Raw genomic sequence first — 20,730 nt, 5'->3', positions numbered from 1 at the left:
TGTGTGTATGTGTGTTCCCCAACACAATGCTCAAACCCCAGGGGGCAGTGCTGTCTCTCTTTGTCCTGCTCCCTCAGCCCACACTCTCCTGCTGCTCGGAACGTCTGGCCAGGGTCCTATCAAGCACACACACACACGTACGCACACACACACATACGCATGCATGCACTTTAACACCTGCCAGTCTAAACCTCAAATCATACCCTGCCCGTGCGTCACACACAAAAACTCCACATCTACACACACACCCCAAGGGCCCTCCGTCGCCTTGTCTCATCCCATTTACTCTGTCTTTTATTAGTCCTCTTCCAAAAACATCGCCTCTTCACGGTGTTAGCACCGTGCTATTTTAGCCTCCTCCGCTCCCATAGCCATGCTAACTAGCATTAGCGCCAGCTAGCATTAGTTCGTCATCTAATGACAGCCGTGAGATGAAGGCAGGCGGGGGGCCAGACACTCACGCAGGACAGCAAGCCCAGAGGGGGCAGGACTGGCAGGACTGGCTCGTTAATGGCAGCATGAGGGGTTGATCTTCACAAACCTTCCACAAACACGCTAGGCTAGCTTGTTACGAGAGAGAGTAGTGCCAGAGGACCCGTGGCTTGTTGATTAGCCTAATTTGAGGACTAATAAAAAGGTAAGGATGTATTTAATGACCGAGGAAGTGGGGTGGGGTCAGGGGGGGTGAGCTGCAGCCATAGCAACCGTGTGTTGGCTGAGTGCAGGTCATGGTGACACCTTGGAAACCCCTCTGAGTTCTGAGTGTGGCAAAGCAGCACAGCGGCATCTTATCAACTGCCAAACAACAACACTAACCAAAAGAACTGGTGATGGGGGAAGGCTTCTGTGGCCAGAGGTAATTAAGTTTTAGATACAGTACAAACATAACAACTCACACAGACAGAGAGACACTCACTCGGACATGTGTGTGTATGTGTGTGTTGTTCAGACCAGATAGTGATGTGGTTTTACAGTCTGATCCTAAGCATTTCAAAGCACACACACACACAGTTGTCAACAGCGGTGATTATTGCTATTGTGGGAGGCAGTGCAGACTGTGTAGGCTAGAAGTTTCATTACTTTTGAGATACATTTCTACCACAGGAGTTGCTCTGTTCCAGTTTGAGTTAGTTAGTTAGTTAGTTAGGCCTCACCTCAGACTCTCTTTGTTGATTCATTCCACCTCCACTCAATCAACACACATACACACACACACAATCATTCAAACAACTCACTTACACACTCACTCATTACCCTCTCGTCCTCGCTCCCTTAATGGCCATATATGCACACTCTGTATATCTCGAGACCTCACCACGTAACTCTCTCCTGTCACTGTGTCTCTCTAACTCTAGCTTATGGCTTGCTGGTCTCCCTCTGGTCTTTCTCTGGTCTCTAACTCATCTCCCAGCTGCTCCTTTGTGTTCAGATGGAGCTCCACATGCAGGGGCCCATCTATCTCCACATGCGCTCACAGGCTCTGGGCTACAGGCCCCTAATTCTCTCGTCAATATTGTGTTTTCTCCTCTCTCTCCCTCCGTCTCTCCATTCCTCCCTCCCTGCTCGGTCTCTCTCTCTCTCTCTCTCTCTCTCTCTCTCTCTCTCTCTCTCTCTCTCTCTCTTTCACACACAAATACACACACACACAAACACACGCACACACTGCTGACTGCATCCATTAACATTTTTACGTGGCTTAGATATTCATGCTGTGTTAACCAATGCATTACGACGCATATAAGTGTGCACCCCCCATGGATTTATAGTATTAAATAAATTATGGGATATGATAGTGCAAGCTTTATGAGTTGCAACTTTGCAAATAGCCTTTTACAAAAATTCTGAGAGTTTTTATTTATTTATTTTTACTGAAACAAAATTATATTTCCTCTTTAAGAGCATTGAAAGAATCAGTGCTGCAGGTGTGTGTGGGTGTGTGTGTGTGTGTGTTTGCGTGCAATGGTGGTATGCTGTCCATGCGCTGCATCTGTACATTCATCTTCCTTTTACATCTTTATGGTTATTGATGACTGAATTTGCAGCAATTTGGACCAATTTTACCGAACCCAGGCCCTCGTCTTTACCTGTAGTGTGTGTGCAAGTGTGTGTTTATGTGCCCCCCATCTAGCTACAAACATAACTTGAGATGCGACTAAAATCTTATAGAATCCGACACACAGAACATTCCTCTCCCTCTTCACAAACCCAGATATGATTCATAGTGTATTTATATAGGTTTTCGCACGCAGGTCCAATATATCACCCAGAACGTTCCGTGAGCGGTCCTACCGGGTAGATGGAACCGCTACGTCCGCTTAGACTCCCTGTGACAGAGAAGAGCACAGAGACAGCCTCTCTGATGGTGATGAGCAGCATTTCATGGGGCTCACATACAGTCCCATCTCAAAAGCAAATTCAGCCATTCGTCTTCCCAAATAATTGTGGCACTTTATCAATTGCCACAGTGGTTTATTTATCACTTCGATTGATGAGATCATTTTCACAAACAGCCCCCCTCGCTTATGGCGACCGATGTGCACAAGGTGTGTGTGCTTGTGTGTGTATGTGTGTGTGGGTGTGTGTGAGGGGTGGTGTGGTGTGCCTATGTTCGTTTCTTCACATATTTCTTTGTGTGCGTGTAATTGCAGAGGCGTATTTGTAATGAGTATGTCAGTGTTTGTTCATTGCACTTTGCCAAGAAAAATGTGTGCGTGTGTTTGGATGTGTGCCTGTTTTTTCCAGTCCTTTTTATTCTCTTTTCATCCATAGTGTGTGTTTGTGTGTGTGTGTGTGTGTGTGTGTGGGGGGGGTGTTTGCGCCTGTGTGTTTAATAGACGCCTTCATGTCCCCGGTCTTCCATCCCCCTCCACAGAGTGCGTCTCTTCAGGCATGCTAGGCCCCTCGCTGCTGGGTAGCACGCTGTCAGAGCCTTCAGCAGTGTGAGCTCTCCTCCTCCTCCTCTCCTCCTCCTCTCCTCCTCCTCTCCTCCTCCTCTCCCCCTCCTCTCCTCCTCCTCCTCTCCTCCTCCTCTCCCCCTCCTCTCCTCCTCCTCCTCTCCTCCTCCTCTCCCCCTCCTCTCCTCCTCCTCCTCTCCTCCTCCTCTCCTCCTCCTCTCCTCCTCCTCTCCTCCTCCTCTCCCCCTCCTCTCCTCCTCCTCCTCTCCTCCTCCTCTCCTCCTCCTCTCCTCCTCCTCTCCTCCTCTCCCCCTCCTCTCCTCCTCCTCTCCTCCTCCTCTCCTCCTCTCCCCCTCCTCTCCTCCTCCTCCTCTCCTCCTCTCCTCCTCCTCTCCTCCTCCTCTCCTCCTTCTCCTCTCCTCCTCCTCTCCTCCTCTCCTCCTCCTCTCCCCCTCCTCTCCTCCTCCTCCTCTCCACCTCCTCTCCCCCTCCTCTCCTCCTCCTCCTCTCCTCCTCCTCTCCTCCTCCTCTCCCCCTCCTCTCCTCCTCCTCCTCTCCTCCTCCTCTCCTCCTCCTCTCCCCCTCCTCTCCTCCTCCTCCTCTCCTCCTCCTCTCCTCCTCCTCTCCTCCTCCTCCTGCTCTCCGCTCCACGATCACTCACAGGTGACTGTTCCCATCAGTGTCAGTAGTGTGCATCGGCCTGGGCGGAAGCACTCTGGGTAGGGGGCGCGAGGAGAGGAGGAAGAGGAGAAGACACAGTCATAAATCTGACAGATGCATTGTGCATCATTACTCCCTCTCATTATTCTCTCCCTTCTCTTCATCCTCTCTCATGCATTCAACCTTTTTTTTCTCTACCTCCGCTCAGTTGTTTTGGGTACGCTTTCGGAGTGATAGATGCTTTTCAGATGGTAGCTAGCTTTTTTTGTTTGTAGTCTTGGCTGTCTGTTGCTGTGTGTTTGTGGGTGTGTGTGTGTGTGTTGGAACAGCAGGAATGTCCATAGCCTCCCCACTGTTGGGATCCTCAGCCTGTCTGGAACAGTGGGAGCTCCATAAAACTCCCAGGGAGAGTAGAGCACTTACACACACAGCGCACAGGGATCATGAGGTTTGCACGATAGAGGTGGTTAGAGTCAAGCCAGACCTTCTTTTTTTTTTTCTTCTTTCCTTCCTGATTTCCGTTCCCCCCCCCCCCCCCTGCCCCTCTCCCCCCTGCGCCGCCACCTCACCGAAGAGACCTGGCAGCTCACCGGCACCGCGGAGCAAGATAAACCGGGGAGGGGGGAGGAGGGCGCCCTGCCGTCTCCCCGCCTCGCCTCGCCGGGGCGTTGCCTCGTAAAGCTCACCTGTCACTCGCACTCATTTGTTAGTCTTGTCTCACCGTGTCCAATCTCTGCCCCCCGCCTCCCAATCCTCCTCCCCCCCCCCCCACCCACCCACCTTTCCACACACGCACGCACCCCGCTCTCCTTCTACATCCCGGGTAACAAAGAAAAAAGGAGGGGGGAGGTGTGACTGGGTGTTTGAGGGTGGGGGGGGGGGGCCTAAATGTATTGTACTCGATGCTGTGATTCTATACTGCAATCCATCTGCAACCCCTTCGAAAGGAGTGGAGGGGAGAGGAGAGGAGAGGAGAGGAGGGAGAGGAGGGGAGGGGAGGGGAGGGGAGGGGAGGGGAGAGGAGAGGAGGGGAGGGGAAGGGGGAGGGGAAGGGGAGGGGAGGAGGGGAGGGGAGAGGAGAGGAGAGGAGAGGAGAGGAGGGGAGGGGGAGGGGAGGGGAGAGGAGAGGAGAGGAGAGGAGGGAGAGGAGAGGAGAGGGAGAGGAGAGGAGAGGAGGGGAGGGGAGAAGAGAGGAGAGGAGAGGAGGGGAGGGGAGGGGAGGGGAGGGGAGAGGAGAGGAGGGGAGGGGAGAGGAGGGGAGGGGAGAGGAGGGGAGAAGAGAGGAGAGGAGAGGAGAGGAGAGGAGAGGAGGGGAGGGGAGGGGAGGGAGAGGAGAGGAGGGGAGGGGAGAGGAGGGGAGAGGAGAGGAGAGGAGAGGAGAGGAGGGGAGGGGAGGGGAGAGGAGGGGGAGGGGAGAGGAGGGGAGAAGAGAGGAGAGGAGGAGGAGAGGAGGGGAGGGGAGGGGAGAGGAGGGGAGAAGAGAGAAGGGAGAGGAGGGAATGGGAAAGGAGAGGAGTTCCAGTTTCACACATAACATGTCCGCCAAGATCTTGGTCCGATGGGACTGTATTGCTAGGTAATTACCGTGCACGGGACAGAGTTACAGAAACTAAACACAAATACAAAGATGTTCCGTACACACTACGGGGTCCCACCAGGGAATACTGTACTCTACAACAAAGACATCCTCTCTTTCTTTTCTCGCTTACTATCTTTTCATCACCCTCTTGGTCCCTTACCTCTCCTCCCACCTTGTTTATCCCTCACCCTTCTTCTCTCTCTCCCTTTTTCTCTTTTTTTATTTCTCCTCTTCGTCTTTAAATAGGAGATGAGACTGTGCTATAAATAGGCCACCCCACCTCTCCGCCCACTGTCACACTGTCAGAGGCCTTCTCCCTCATCCTTTCTCACCCCTCTGTAGAGGCAGGGAGTTAGGATAGCCCTCATCCCTTTGAAGAGGCAGGGAGTTAGAGTAGCCCTCATCCCTATGTAGAGGCAAGCCCTGATCCCTCGGTAGAGCAGGGGGAGTTAGAGTAGCCCTCATCCCTATGTAGAGGCAGCCCTGATCCCTCGGTAGAGGCAGGGAGTTAGAGTAGCCCTCATCCCTTTGTAGAGGCAGCCCTGATCCCTCGGTAGAGGCAGGGAGTTAGAGTAGCCCTCATCCCTTTGTAGAGGCAGCCCTGATCGCTCGGTAGAGGCAGCCATCATCCAGCTGTAGAAGTCGCCCTCATCCCCCTGTACAGTAGGCTGACAGGACAGTCCTGATACACCCTCTCACTTAAACAAAGCCTGAACAAACAGACAATAAGCAATACAGTACGTGTTTCAGTTTGCGAAGGAATATGCACATGTGTGTCTTTGTGTGTGTGTGTGTGTGTGTGTGTAGCCTTCTTCATACCAATCTAGTCCTCCTGCCTTTTCTCCTGGAGCCTCAAGAGCAGTCAGCCTGCATTAGGCTTTTTAATTGAGCTTAATAGGCTGTAAATGGCAGCCCAAGCTCCAGTGAATGTTGTGATGGACGAGCCTCAGAAGGAGGACAGGGAACAGCTACTGTTACATACTTAGCTGGCCTGCATTATTCAATAGGATTTTTTAACCTTTTTAATTCCAGTTCTTGTTGATACTCTGGAAGGGCTCTCTCTACAAAAAGGTATGTGTGTCTTTGCTGTTGTGGTGCAGACTGTTGGTCAGTGGTATGTACAGGGATGACAACTTGGTCAAAGGGCAGAGGTATCCTTATTGCAAAATACACTGCACCATTATCAGTTACACACGCACACACACACGCACGCACACACACACACACACATATATACAGACACACACAAACCCACATACAAATCCAATATCTATACACACAAACACCCACACACAGTCACATACACTGCTTCCTGGAAGAAGTAAAGGGCTCTTCTCTTCCACACTGCTGGTTCTGTTGCCCCTCTGTGACTCCAGCAAAGTTTTATTCATCATAACAGAATGAAAAATATAGATCACGCCCTTGAGACTGGAAACGAGGGAAGAAAATGGAAGGAGGTAAAGAAAGAGCGAGGGAGAAGGATGTATGGTACAATGTAGAAAGGAGGGACAGAGTACATGAGGGAGCGAGAGCAGGATGGAGTGGAGAGAAAGAGATCAGGGAGAGAAAGAGAGTGGATGAAAGAGAGAGAAGTGGAGAGCAAGTAAAAGAGGCTGTGTGTGTGAGAGAGAGAGAGAGAGAGAGAGAGAGAGAGAGAGAGAGAGAGAGAGAGAGACCGAGCAGGGAGGGAGGAATGGAGAGACGGAGGGAGGTAGGGATGGAGGGAAGAGGCCTCGGTGCACCCAGGCAGGACAGCATGAGCTGCCTATTTGTCAGCATTGATCAACCCATTAAGAGGCTGTGGTGGGAAGCATATTGGTTTTAGAGGCTAAAGGGCGAAAAGAAGACAGAGACAAAGCGGGGGGGGAGTCAGCCTGCTCCTCTCGGCTGGGAACCAGGCACGTCTCCTGGATGGAGGAGCCGGGCTTGTCCCTGGTCTGGGGGTTACCGTGTCCGGGTAGCTCATTTGGTGTACAGTCCCCATGGGTGGGTGAAAATACATTTCGTTTGTCTCTCGCTATCTGTGAAGACTGCGGCCTCAGTGGAGGACGTGCTGTGTGTTTTTTTTTAATCTCACCTCACTCATTTTATTTGTGTGTGTGTGTGTGTGCATATATTTTAAGTGTATGCCTTTTGTGGGTGTGTTTGCAAAGGGTGTGTGAACTGGAAATGGCTGGAAGTCAGGGGGTGAATATCACCCACCTTGAGGTGTGTGTGTGTGCGTGTGTGTGTGTGTCAGCCCGAGGGGGATAGCAGGTTGCCTCTTTGCCCAGTCTCTGATGAATTCATATAATTAACTCTGCCTTGATCTGTGGGCTAATCCTGCACTCAGTAATAAGGGATTAAAATGTCACCTAAGCCACCTGCTGTTATTGAGCCCTGAGACAGTGTGAGGGTGTCACTTTGTCTATGTGTGTGTGAGTGATAGAGGGAGAGAGGGAGAGAAAGAAAGAGCAAGGGATGGGTTAAAAAAGAAAGAGAGAAGAGGAAGACAGGAGAAAACGAATGTCATTCGAATGTGTAGTCCTGTGTGTGTGTGTGTGTGTGTGTGTTTGTGCATGTGCTATTATATATACTATGAACAAACTTTCTCATCAACCAGTTTGACTTCCTCATTAAACTGTGTTGACTTGTGGTCCGGGTGCTTAGGATTGGTTGAGCAGGTCAGAGTCATGGCAGACTGGAGTGAGCCTCAGGACTCTGACAAACTTTTTGTCACAGTCGCAGAAAGAGGACAGAAAAGTGGGACATGTCAGGGGAGGGGGAGAGAAAGAGGGGCTGAGAAACACTTTTCTTGCTCTCGCTGGGGCAAAAGGAAAGCGAAGGCACGGGAAAAGAAAGAGAGAAAGAGAGAGACGGCTATTCGCTGGCCAACAGACCGGCTTCCAGGCCCTCCTCGGTGAGGTTGCCTAGCAACCCCCTGGTGTACCCTGGGCCGTCTAATGACTCCTGTTGCCTGGTTGGCTCAGAGGCTACTAATGGGCCGGCCCTCTTGAGCTTTATGACCAATCGCTGCAGTTTAATGCCAAGAGACTGACTGATCACTGGACGGGGACCTCAGGACCTCAACCTAGCTTAGCTCTCCCCAACTCTACCCCTTTACCCATCCAGCCTTCCTCCATCTCTCTCCACATCCTTCCCTCCAAGCCTGTGGAGAATACAGGCGAGCTACAACATCTGGACCTCTCCAGCTCCCACAGCTATGAGCTGTAGCTCCAAGTCATTCCATCTCCAACCCGCTGCGGCAATTACTCAGCTCTGCTCCCGTTCTCGCTCTGCCGGGCCGACGCCAGAGCGCCGCGGCTCCGGCGCTGTCTGCCCGCACCGAGACGTGTTGGGCGTCACACGCTCCGGTAACACATTTACACCTTAAGGAGGGCCGGTGGTGTTTAAAAGTACACCCCAATGCTGTTTTGTCTTCCTAACACAGCACATGTTAATCGGACGCTCTGTGTGGAATGTATGTGTGTCTGGTGACAGGCCATCTTTTATTGGGGTGAGTAGTAATTGTGGCACTCACGCTGCTGCTTTCGCGGGGCGAGGACAACAATAGGCCCTGTCCATGCAGCTCATAGCCCCATAGTGTTTACATGTCAGCTAGCATTAGCACGTCTTAATGAAGGCCAGTGTGTGGCATGAGCTTCATCCTCCCTTTGTTTCACTGTCACAGCTCCTTTCACTGTGCGTGTGTGTGTGCGTGTGCGTGTGTGTGTGCGCAAACCCGGGGTTGTCACATACGGTCTCTGCATGCGTCTCTACTCATCTATGCCGTCTCGAGTCTATATTTGGCTGTTGTCTGGGTTCATGTCAACTGCTGTCAACTGCTGGGTGGCCTTAGGCCCTCCACCCACCGCGATGCCCAGCCTGACTGATAGGAACGGGCACGGCCCTGTGCCACTTGGTGCCACACACATTGGCCCTGTCCTCATGCCCTAGTTAGAGGTGTGTGTGTCTTGCCTCTGTACCATGCGTGGGTGGCCCCTCTAAGCGATAGACTGCCCCGTCGACCCTCTCTATTCACTGGGGGCAACAGGAGGTGTGTGTTTATTCTTTTCTTAGTATTCCTACACTTCTATTTTTGAGCCTGTGAAAGACACAAAATGGACAGAGAAAGACAGTGAGAGAGGAAGAGACAGAGAGTGAAAGAAAGAAAGAAACGTAGAAAGAACGAAAGAACGAAAGAAAGAAAGGAAGAAAGGAAAAAAGAAAAACTTGCCAGGGGCCAGAAGGAGCCATGGGACTTTTTATTCACAGCAGGGTTGCTTTAAAAGCACTTTTAATGTTGGCCTCTGAGCTTCTTCTTTCTCTTCCCCTTTTATGAAATGTATCTTCAGAGGTTGTTTATCGATTCTTCGCCTGAACCTTTCTCAGGTCTCCACAGTCCCTGGTTTGGTGTAGCTCTCGGTGGCAGGGATGAGGGACTGGGCGTGGCTGGCTGGCAGGAGAGTGCTGGCATAATGGTCACGACATTTGGATCAGTTTCTGAGGGTGCGGTGAGGGTGGGGGGGGGGGGGGGGCAGGGAATTGGACTTCTCTCTACCTCCCTCTCCCGTTTCTCTCTTCCCTCCTCTCTCCCTCCTCCCTCCCCCCCTCTCTCCCTCTGGGCAGGGGTCAGGGTGATGTCATGTCGTTAATCTCTCTCTGCTGCCATCTGACATCCAGCGTCGCTCTGCCATTGAGCGACATCCAGTGCCACTCAAGTGCCGCACTGGATGTGGGATTGATTTGCCCCGCTCTGCTCTTGCTAGCATGCTAACAAGCTAACCCAAAGTGTTATCCTCTCTCTCCAGATGAACCGGCCCATCCAGGTGAAGCCAGCCGACAGCGAAGGACGAGGAGGTAATTAACCTTCTCCTGTTACACCCTTTCCTTACACACACACAAGCACACGCCCAGGCACACACACACACACACATGCATAGACACACTCCCATTCACAGGCATACTCGTATGCACTATGCACAGGCACATGAACACACCTATCTTTATACTCTGCACGCTCTCACACACCTGTCTTTGCGCACGCACCTTTAAATTCCACTCGCAGTAGATCAACACAAGAGTTTGCAGAGTGGCCGTTAATATAGGTCAGTCGCTTCTATTGACTTCCCATCTGTGTAGGCAGAGGGCCAGAGTCAGCCTCACTGTGGTGGGAGAGGTTCAAAGACAGGCTCTGCCCCTCACCCTGCTATGACTGGCAGTTCCGCTTGCTAACAGAGAAGACCTGCTGGAATACACACACACAGACACACACATTGACCGACACTCGTGCACACAAACACACAGCCTCAGACAGATACACGTGCACAGTCACTTACAAATACTCACAAGCGTCGGGGGAACAAACACACACACGTTGATACACCTCAAAGCTTCTCTGGGCCTTATCAGTCAAACGCCAGGACGGACTCGCTCATCACTTTGTAGTGGGCTGAATCTTTGATTTGTTATTTTGACAGATCATTCGATGTTGCAAGAAGACAGGCAGGCAGCCAGTCAGGCCCTTTTAGAAAACACACAGGGAATTAGCTTAGTTCGAACACTCTGACAGGGACCAAAGCATTATGGGAAGGCTCAATCCACATCCTGCAACTACCATTTAAAATCCCTCTCCCAGCCCCCCTCTGCAACACCCCCACGGCCTCAGAATGACAGCGTGATTGACTAGATCATTCTAAAGCCATTTGTGACTAACATTATCAGGGTTAATGCAGATTAAGCCAGTTAGAGATTTACATGGACCCCGGAATCACATTTAATTGACCCGGCCTGCGCCTTTATTGTAGCAGGTCAGACACGCCTGCGTTCCAGAGGCGCTGATTTACGCCGGCCAGGCCAGGATCAGAGCCAGCAGCCGGCCCGCCGATTCACGTGGTCAAGTGTGAACGAGGCGGGGCGCCCTCCCCCGATCCCTCCACCAAACGCTCTCCCATTTAGATCTTATTTTTGTCACGGCGCCACTTTAATTAACGACCATCTAAAAACAGGCAAAGTCTAACCGACAAGCCATGGGAGCAAGCCAGTCTGCGTTCTCACCCAGATAAATTGGATCTCTGGCTTAAGAGGGGACGATGGATGGGTCCCGATATCAATTACTACTCTTTCTCTTGCCGAGAAGGGGGAGGGGGGGGGGGGGAGAGGAAAAATACAGACCGACTGAATGAAATACGCTCAGGCTCCGTAGTCCCCGACACCAGGCCCGGATAGTCTGTCAGGGGAACTTTCTGTCGAGGAGGACAGGGTCGGACGCGGCGGGGAAATGAAATAGGAGCGCTCAGACAGGCCCCAACAGAGATATTGAGCGTTAATGGCAACAGGAAGTTAGTAGACAGGAGGGGAGGGGGGGGGGGGGGGAGTAAAGCACCGGCGCGGCTGACAATGAAATGAGATTTACTATGAAGCCCCGTGGTTAAAGGAAAACAGACGGCCTGGCCAGCCAGCTGAGAGGAGGGATGGGAGGGTGAGGGGGAAGAGAGGGAGGCAGGGAGAGGGGAGGAGGAGAAAGAGAGAGGGAAAGAGAGAGAGAGATTCATCTCCGGGAATCTGGCTCGGAGAGACACGAGCCAGGTAGACATATTCCCACCGGGGCCCTGAGCTGATTGGCTAAGCATAGTCTCCGTTGGCGGCAGGGACTTGTGAAACCCTGGAATGGAGTCACATTTATCACATACAAGACATCGGCAATTATCTGTCAGGGCGGAGTCACAGGAGGTGTCGCCATTACGTGCTTCCGCAGGCATTAGGCCCCATTAGTGGGTGTTTAGATGCTCGTATACCCCCCCTCCATCCCTACGCACAGATTCTCTCTTTCCCGACCCCCCCCCCCCCCAGTCTCTTCGTTTGCACCCCCCCCCCAGAGAGTCATTCTCTCTCCAGGGATAGACAGAGAGATATGTCAGCCAGTAACTCCAGCCAGTAGAAAAACCTCTCAGGCCCCAAGGAGACGATTGTGAGAGCAGACGGCCCCTAATCCCTGAGCTTGAACCTCCATGGTGGCTCAGGGAGCTAATTCTCTGGCTGTCTTATTAGAATGAGTCATGTGTTATTTATTTTTTTCCCCGGGATTATCAAACAGAATCGGGGAGGACGATAGGGAGGAGGGCTTCACAGCCTTCAAGTCTTATTCTGCACTCTGACTCAGCCACTGTGCAGCCTCCCACTCCCTTCAAAGTCCATCTGAGTCTTCTGCGCTTAACTCAGCCTCGCCTTCTCCAACTTTATCAAGTCTGCGATTCGCAATTCTGTGATATGGAGAGACAATCACAGTGAGGCCGTCCTCCCTTCACCCGCTATGTGAACAGTGCCTGAATAGAAACGGGTCGCATATCTACACTTCTTTAAACCCCAGAGCAATTTGCCTCAATCCAAACGGGTTGGGGGGAAGTGGATAGCTCATTCCCTCCTGGAGAGAGAGCGAGTGAGAGAGGGAGGAAGAGAGGAGGGAAATGGAGCGAGAGATATAGAGAAAGATGTAGGGGTACAAAGAGAGGGAGGGTTGAGGCCCAGAAAGAGAATAAGGATAGGAGAAAGAAAAGGGGGGAGAAGAGCGAGAGAGTAAGGAGGGTTGTCAGGATGGGCGAGCTAACGGAGGGTGATGGAAGCAGCTGAGCGAATCCCAGCACTAAATCATCTGGGAGCTGCCCCATCCCTATCTCCCCCCTCGCTCTCCCCCTCGCTCTCCTCCGCGCCCGCCCGCCAATCTTTTCCCCCTGACCTTGTCTGCCGCCTTGTCTGTGAAGAAAAGATGGGCCCAGATTATCTATGATTGGAGATGGCCATTATCTAAACACAATCTAGGAGCCAGGGCCCCCTCTTCTAGCCAGTCCCAAGCTGAAGAGAAGGCGGTGCAGATATGGGGAGAGATGAAGGGTCAGGCTCAAACAGCCTCTCCCTTTATTAACTGTGATAAGACAGAGTGCCTGTGTCCTCCATTCCTCTCATAGGCTTTTGGAACATTACCTGAAGTCAAAAAAGAAAAGAGAAAGGTCCTTTCAATTTCACTTTTTGAAAGAGGCCACCCTTACTTTAGTCTACTTGTATAACGTGATCCTCACCCTGTCTCTACTGTGAATGCCACTTGATTCAACACGTTTCACCTGGTCCTTACTTGGCAAATGTATCCACTAAGGTCCCATCACTTCTGTTGTTAGTAAGGGTCTTTTTTGGCACCAACTGTCACCTGTATGTCATGGACCAGAAGTGGCCCGCCCCACACCCCAGGACTGCCCATCTCGGGAGCTCTCTGTGGATTGGATGGCCAAGTTTGTCCTTGTCTCCTCGCCCCTGTCTCGGGAGCATGATCCGGGTGGCAGCGAGGTGAGAGATTGACAGGACCTCAAGCTGTCGCAGGCTGTGCCGTCGTGCCCCATCCCAGCAGGTAGCCGGGAGAGCGAGGGCTACTGGGGAGGGAGCCACAGACTGGAGGGCCACAGGGGAGTGGCGGTCTGGAGGCATCTCACGCCCCTGCCGAGGAGCAGCGCTCCACTTTACATGCAAATGAAGCCCGCAAAGATCCCCGAGTGCCTCTGGACAAGATGTAAAAAAAAAAAATCTTAACAAAGTAAAAAAAGGGTATGAAAGACTGCTGGCAGTGTGCGTCTGTCAGGAAGCAATGCTGGATTCCACTGAGTAATAACTCAAGGTTTGCTGGACGTTCAATTAAATTGCTTTGTTACAGACTTCTGTGATAGGGCATTGCCCCTCCAGAACATATGCCCAGATCTGTCAGTTGAAAAAAATACATTTCACTTGGAATAAAGCATGTTACATTTTGGGGGACGGAAATTGGGGCAGGTAATATCACAGATCTTTTTTTATAAAAATCACTTTCTTCTGTTTTTCGCTGTTGGTTTTGGGGACAGTGGCACAGAAAGGTATAAAGCTCTTCTCGTCTCTCCAGAGTAAACAGAAGTGACAACTTCAGAGCTGTGAGTAATGCATTCACAAGCAGGATGTGTTTCCTCTCATTTGGGCCCCGATACCGTGACAATGGAAATATTGCTCCCATTTGATTACTCTACTGACTTCCTCATGTTCAATCAGCCGCTAGCATTCATAAATGTATACCTCTGGTATCAACATGTAGGTGTGTGTGGAGGGGGGATCAAAGTCAAGGACAGTCTCTGATGTTTCTTTATCAACAAATACAGGTATAACACTATGTAGCCAGTATTACTAGCTGCACAATACTGGCCAGTATTGACCATGCAGTATTGACCATGTGGACTATAGCTAATACTATCCGTACACAATGCAATCAGTATTGTACATTTACATTTAGTCATTTAGCAGACGCTCTTATCCAGAGCGACTTACAGTAAGTACAGGGACATTCCCCCGAGGCAAGTAGGGTGAAGTGCCTTGCCCAAGGACACAACGTCAGTTGGCACGGCCGGGAATCGAACTGGCAACCTTCGGATTACTAGCCCGATTCCCTCACCGCTCAGCCACCTGACTCCCTAGAGAAGTAGATCTGCAATCTCCCTAGAGATTGTAGATTTAGACTGTAGCTAATACAAAAGTCTGTGGCACCAGTATTAGACATGTAGACTGAAGCTGTGTTTGAGCTCATGCCGGGCATGTGCACTAGGCTGGCTCGAGTGCTGTCGCTGCTGGTAGCTGGCATCCTGTGCCCACCATGCCAGGGCCTCCCAGACAGGCATGTGCCAGCGTCAGGTCCTCTAATGAGACCATCAGCAGAGCAGACTCTCTGATGTGGTGCCTGCAACATTACGCCGCGCTGGAAAAGCACCCCAAGGCCTAGCAGGCATCTTTTATCGTTGGATGCAGCTGTCCGCTCTTTCAAAGCACTCACATGCCTCACTCGCTCTATGTCTCTCTCTGCCTCTCTCTCTCTCAGTCCTTGTCACTGTCTCTCCTCTCTTTCTCTCTCACTCTGTCTCTCTCTTACTATCTGTCTTTGTCTCTCTTTCTCTCTTTCTCTCTCTCTGTAAATCTGGGTCCTTTCCTTCTGCCCCTCTCTCTCTCTCTCTCTCTCTCTCTCTCTCTCTCTCTCTCTCTCTCTCTCTCTCTCTCTCTCTCTCTCTCTCTCTCTCTTACTCACTCCCCCCCCTCCCAGACAACACACTTTAAATGATGAAAATGTTGCATCATTAAAAAGACATGCTAACTACCACTGGTGTCAGAGTAGGAGCACTAATTGTTTCTAGAGCAAATATGTTTGCAAACAGAAGAGAAAGGAATTACTTCAGCTAAGTAGGTTTATCAGCCTGGCCTTGGTCCTGTGAGAGAGCAGAAGAATGAGAGAAGAGAGAGAGAGAGAGAGAGAGAGAGAGAGACGTTTAAAATAAAAAAGAAGACAGAGGGAGTTAAATAAAACCCCAAGCCATGAGACGCTGCTGTCGAAGCCCTACAACAAAAGCAACACTTTATTCCAGAGAGAGAAGCATCAATCTTGACAGCATATGGCGTCTGTGCAAAATCCATTAATTTTTAATACACCGGGCCGCTGAAATGAATAGGCTTCCTGAGACTAGCAATTGTCAGATGTCAGTTGTGTTTTGATAACTTTTTGGATATTTTACATTTTTTTAATTTGCATTCATAAAATGGGGCCGTCCACATGCCACCTCCATTTGGACATGGCTGGAAACTGAGTCCATTTTCCTCACGAGAACTTCCAGAGCACCGACAGACAAGAAATGAATGACTGAGGCAAGACTGAGAGAGCAGTAGTAGATGAGTATATTCCAAAGCAAAACATACATAGAAATGTTCTGCATGATTTCATTTTTGTCCAGCAGAGAGGGTGTGCCTGATAGAAAAGAGTAGTTAGCCTACTTTACAGTGAGTCAAACTGTTCCTTGACTCTGACCAGCAAAATACCGTAGAGCTACTGTATGCACTTCTGATCTTCTGCTAAAATTTCTTCAGGCACTATTTGTACGTCGCTTTGGATGAAAGTGCCTGCTAAATGAATAAAATATAAACGTTTTGATTACCCGGGTTGTCCTAAGTGGAGCCTGTCTGCGCTGTTGAGACTACCCATCACCCAGGCTCTGTGGCCAGGCTCATTCCAAGGCATGGATATCTCCACGGCAGATATATTAAGATACTCTAAGTGTGCAGGGAGATCTGGCAGTAAGATCAAACATACCTAGTGTAGTGGTATAGCTTAACCCATATAGAGTGCCATAGAAAAGTGCCTCACTTTGCCTTAATGCAAAGGCATGTATACTCATTCATTCATTTAATCTTCTACCCTTCAATTTATTTATGGAGATCTTTAAGGCCACTCTGGAGCCAGACATCCCTTTATGTGTAAAGTCCATTGCCCGTTATTTACTCAAATTTATAACTGTGCTTTAAAGGCTTTCGAGTGGCCAGACAACCAGAGGAAACTCACCAATTCAATAATCTGGGGCTTCGGAGACAGGTGCAAAGTGGACTAATTAATAGCAATCCATACTCCAGCCAGGGCCTGCGGTTGGACAGTGTGAGAAGATGAGGGGGAGAGGAGAAGAGGGTGAGCACTTAGGTCAGGCAATGAAAAGATAGCCGGTCCAAATTCAATTTCACCCAGCGGCCTCCCAGCGGAGGGCTCCCAAGTATACTTGCCACGCTCCTTGAATCGCCTTACACTGAGCCTTTGGCGTATTTTTTAATTTTGCCACCAGTCAATTAGCCTTGTAACTCTGTCATTAGACCTCCCACATCTACCTCTCAGATGGGTCTTTTGTCCCCAAACATTAGTGCGTCACAGGAGGGCCGGAACAGTGCCGCAATGGCCATTAAGTGCTGTTGGTGACAGAGAGATGTCAGAGAAAGAGTGTGAGACTAAGGTGTGAGGGAGGGAGGAGGGTCCAGACTCACCTCAAGATGTTCTCTCCTCAGATGCTGTGGGCAAGAGACAAGCTTATCTCAGACTAACACCTGTTCAGGGGTGAATTGTTGGTGTGGCCGTCCCCTCTCTCTGTTCAGAGATGTCACCTCTCTACCCGTCTTGTGCCCGTCTTGTGCCAGTCCGGTTCCCTTGTGCCCGTCCTGCTCACTGTGACCTCAAGGCCTCGGGCTGCAAGGACAGAGCCGTAATGAGATAGTGTGTGCGCGCAAATGTGTGTGTGTGTGCATGCCTTTGTGTGCCCGTGTGTGCGCGTGCAGTGGTGGGTGTGTGAGGAGTACATACGTGACCAAGGAGTGAGCTGAAAGGAGGCAGTGTGAAGCCCTGACACCTGAGCTCAGGGCTAGTTTGATTATACAGTCGTCTCATTTGTGTGGTCGGGTGGGAGGGGACTAGGGGGGCGAGGCCGGGGGGTGGGGCAGAGGGGTGAGGGAGGGGGGCGGGCCGGGGCGGGGCAGGGGAAGGCGGGCTGACGTGTACTTCACAGAGAGCGTGTACTTGCCAAATGAGATCCTCTCCTCCAGCTCCAGAGGAGTGGAGGAAGAGAGGGAGCCCTGCACTCTTCTTTTGATTTATTTTTAGAAACAGCTGCATCTAATGGGGCCTGGCAGGTAAAGGAGGAGTCACATCTGTCGAGGCCCAGGTGACGCTCTCGCCCTCTTCACTCACTCACACACACACACACACACCCACATAGACACACGCACACACAGGCAGAAAAAAACATGAGCGCAAATACACACACATGCTCAAGTCATTACATTCCAATACATACATACACACACACACACACACACACACATCACCCCACCTCTTTGGCTCACCTGCCAGCCCGTCCAAGCCTCCCTTGCACGGTGAAATGACTCAGGCTGAAGATCAACAGTGTCATTTCCAATAAACGAGTCTTCCTCTAGGCTTGCCGCCTCCTATCACTTCCAGGGGATGGTTTTCTGCTCGCAGCTATTTCATTCCACAACACAGTTGAGTAGGAAAGGCATAATGTAGGGCCAGGTAAAGAAGATGGATGTTCTGTCTAATGGAAGGACATCCAGGAGATTAATGAGAAATACCTCTCCTTCTGACTGGGGGCCATGGTTGGAGATATGGGGGCCAATTGTGGTATGAGGTAGGAGGGACAGACCTATGTTCATCTTGAAAACCGGGAAGTTACTTCTTTTTGGTTGAAGTAAAGGTGTCAACGTGACCAGTATAACGTTTCTTGAATCCCACCCCAGCCAGTCGGGTACTGTAGAAGCGAATCTCTGCATGGCTCCATGTCTTCCACCCTGCTCAACACCCCACACGCTCCCAGGTACATCTGTATCCAACATCTCCCAGACAGCTCAGCTAAGACAGTTCACCAGAGACAATAAGATCTCTCTCTACCTTTCTCCCTCCCAGGGAAGATAACTGAAGGGAAAAAAATACATACACACACACACACACAGGCAGACACCACAACAACGCAAACAAGCCAGCCGACAGCTGATAAAAGAGGTGGTGTGTGTGAGCGGGGGGGGGGGGGGGGGGGCGGGATTGGGGGAGGGGGTGCAAAAGGGGGTTGTGGCAAGTTCCTCACAGCTTAGCAGAACAGTGCCATCAGCTGTAGCATTTGTTTGTGTTTCTCTCTCTTTCCCTCCGTCCCTCCCTCTCTCTTTTCCTATTCCCTCCCTCCCCTCCTCTCCTCTCTGGGTTCTCCTCCAGAAGACAGGAAGTTGTTTGTGGGGATGCTGGGGAAGCAGCAAGGTGAGGAGGACGTGCGTCGCCTCTTCCAGACCTTCGGCCAGATCGAGGAGTGCACCGTCCTCCGGGGGCCTGATGGGGCCAGTAAGGGTCAGCTCCCAAAACACACATCTTCCTCTCTCCCTGTCTTTCTGTCTGTCCCCCTCTCTCTCTCCTCTTTCTTTCTCGGTCTCTCTGTCTGTCTGTCTGTCTCGCTTTCAATGTGGGACTCTGTCCTCGTACTTTCTCTCTTTCTGTCTCTCTCTTTCTTGCTCTGTCCTTTCTTTCTCTGGATTTCTGTCTGTCTGTTTATCTCTCCTTGTCTCTCTGTCTCTTACTGTTCAATGCTCTCTCTCTCTCTCTCTCTCTCTCTCTCTCTCTCTCTCTCTCTCTCTCTCTCTCTCTCTCTCTCTCTCTCTCTCTCTGTCTCTCTCTCTCTCTTGTCTGTCTGTCCCTATAACTTTTAACTTTCTTATTTGTTCTCTCTATTAAACTCCCCCGCTCCTCCTGTCTCCCTCCTCTCTTCTCACCTCCGCCATACCTCCAACATACTCGACAGGACTGGAGCCATCCCTCCTTACCTCTCCATCTCTTTGTCTCGCCATCACACCTCCCTCCTCTCACCTCTCTTTTCTCACTCCCCCTCCCCCCTTCTCCCAATCCCCCAGCTCTCCCTTTGTTGTCCCTCGTTTCCCACAGTGTTCCATCTCCCCAGTCTCCCCAACGGACAGACCCCAAACACCTCTCTCCCTCCCTGCCTCCCTTCCTGTCTCCCTCTCCTCCTCCTCTCTCTGTTATCTGCGAGGCGGAGGGTGTAATTATGTTTGTTTCCCACGTCCCTGTCAGCCTTCCCCAGAGGACTGCGTGGACGATAATGTCCTACTGTAAATAAATCAGCCCAATGTCGGCTTCTACCACTGCCACACACCTCTGAGGAGTAGACAGCTCTGACACACATGCACACGCACACACACACGCACACGCTGTTTGTTTGTCAGAACTTAGTGAAATTAAAGATGACTGGCTGTGGATGGATGACTGGATGATTCAATAGGATGAATGTGAGGTATGGTAGGGTGTTTGGCTCGGGGGAGTATGTGTGTGTGTGTGTGTGTGTGTGTGTGAGAGAGTGTTAGTTTATGTCTCCCTGTTCATTTGATAGCGCCATGTCTCATAGACTACAAGCCGTGTTATTTCTAGTGATAAGCGATGAGCATTGAGAGAGCGAGATGTGCCTTTCTCTCTTGTTTCTCCCCGCTCTCTTTCTCATTCTCTCTCTATCTATCTCTCTCTCTCTGTCTGTCTCTCTCTCTCTCTATCTCTCTCTCTGTCTCTATCTCTCTCTGTCTCTGTCTCTCTATCTCTTTCTCTCTCCCTCTCTTAGTCTTTTCCTTGTGATTTACCCCTCTATATAAAGTGTTTGGATGTGTGACGGGATGTGTGAGAAGGTGCAGGAAGCTTGATAATGCATGCCACGGCATCAAAGAGCAAGGCTGGCTATATTGAGCCACGCGCCTATCTCTGTACACATCTGTTCTTCTCACTGTTGATCCCCACTCTGTTGCTGTGCATCGTCTCACAAGACCTGCATCTCTCTCCTTCTGTTTCCCTCTCTCTTCTCACTTTTTACTTCTCCCTTTCGCCTTTCTCTCCCTCAGTTGCCTTTCTCCTTTCTCCTTCTGTGTACCCATCTCTCCCTCTCTCTCTCTCTCTCTCTCTCTCTCTCTCTCTCTCTCTCTCTCTCTCTTCTCTCTCTCTCTCTCTCTCTCTCGCTCTCTCTCTCTCTCTCTCTCTCTCTCTCTCTCTCTCTCCCTCCCTCCCTCCCTCCCTCCCTCCCTCCCTCTCTCTCTCTCTCTCTCTCTCTTCTCTCTCTCTCTCTCTCTCTCTCTCTCTCTCCCTCTCCCTCTCTCTCTCTCACTCTCTCTATTCACTCTATTTCTATCTGTCTCTCCCTTCCTCTCTCCCTCTTTTCCCTCTCTCCCCTAGCCTGGCCCAGCTTGTCCGTTGATTGACAG

General features: G+C 50.9%; 1 protein-coding gene across 1 annotated transcript in view; it reads left to right on the top strand.

Annotated features, from left to right (window-relative positions):
• celf6 (CUGBP Elav-like family member 6) overlaps positions 1-20,730 on the top strand; it is a 95,587-nt gene that overhangs the window by 43,354 nt on the left and 31,503 nt on the right. Inside the window, 2 exon segments of the mRNA XM_062471778.1 lie at positions 9,924-9,972; positions 18,698-18,826. Of these exon segments, the coding sequence (XP_062327762.1) occupies positions 9,924-9,972; positions 18,698-18,826 (178 nt within the window).

The sequence above is a fragment of the Osmerus eperlanus genome, chromosome 10 (genome assembly GCF_963692335.1).
Source record: "Osmerus eperlanus chromosome 10, fOsmEpe2.1, whole genome shotgun sequence".
Taxonomy (NCBI): Eukaryota; Metazoa; Chordata; class Actinopteri; order Osmeriformes; family Osmeridae; genus Osmerus; species Osmerus eperlanus.
This window is presented reverse-complemented; position numbering and strand designations above follow the sequence as displayed.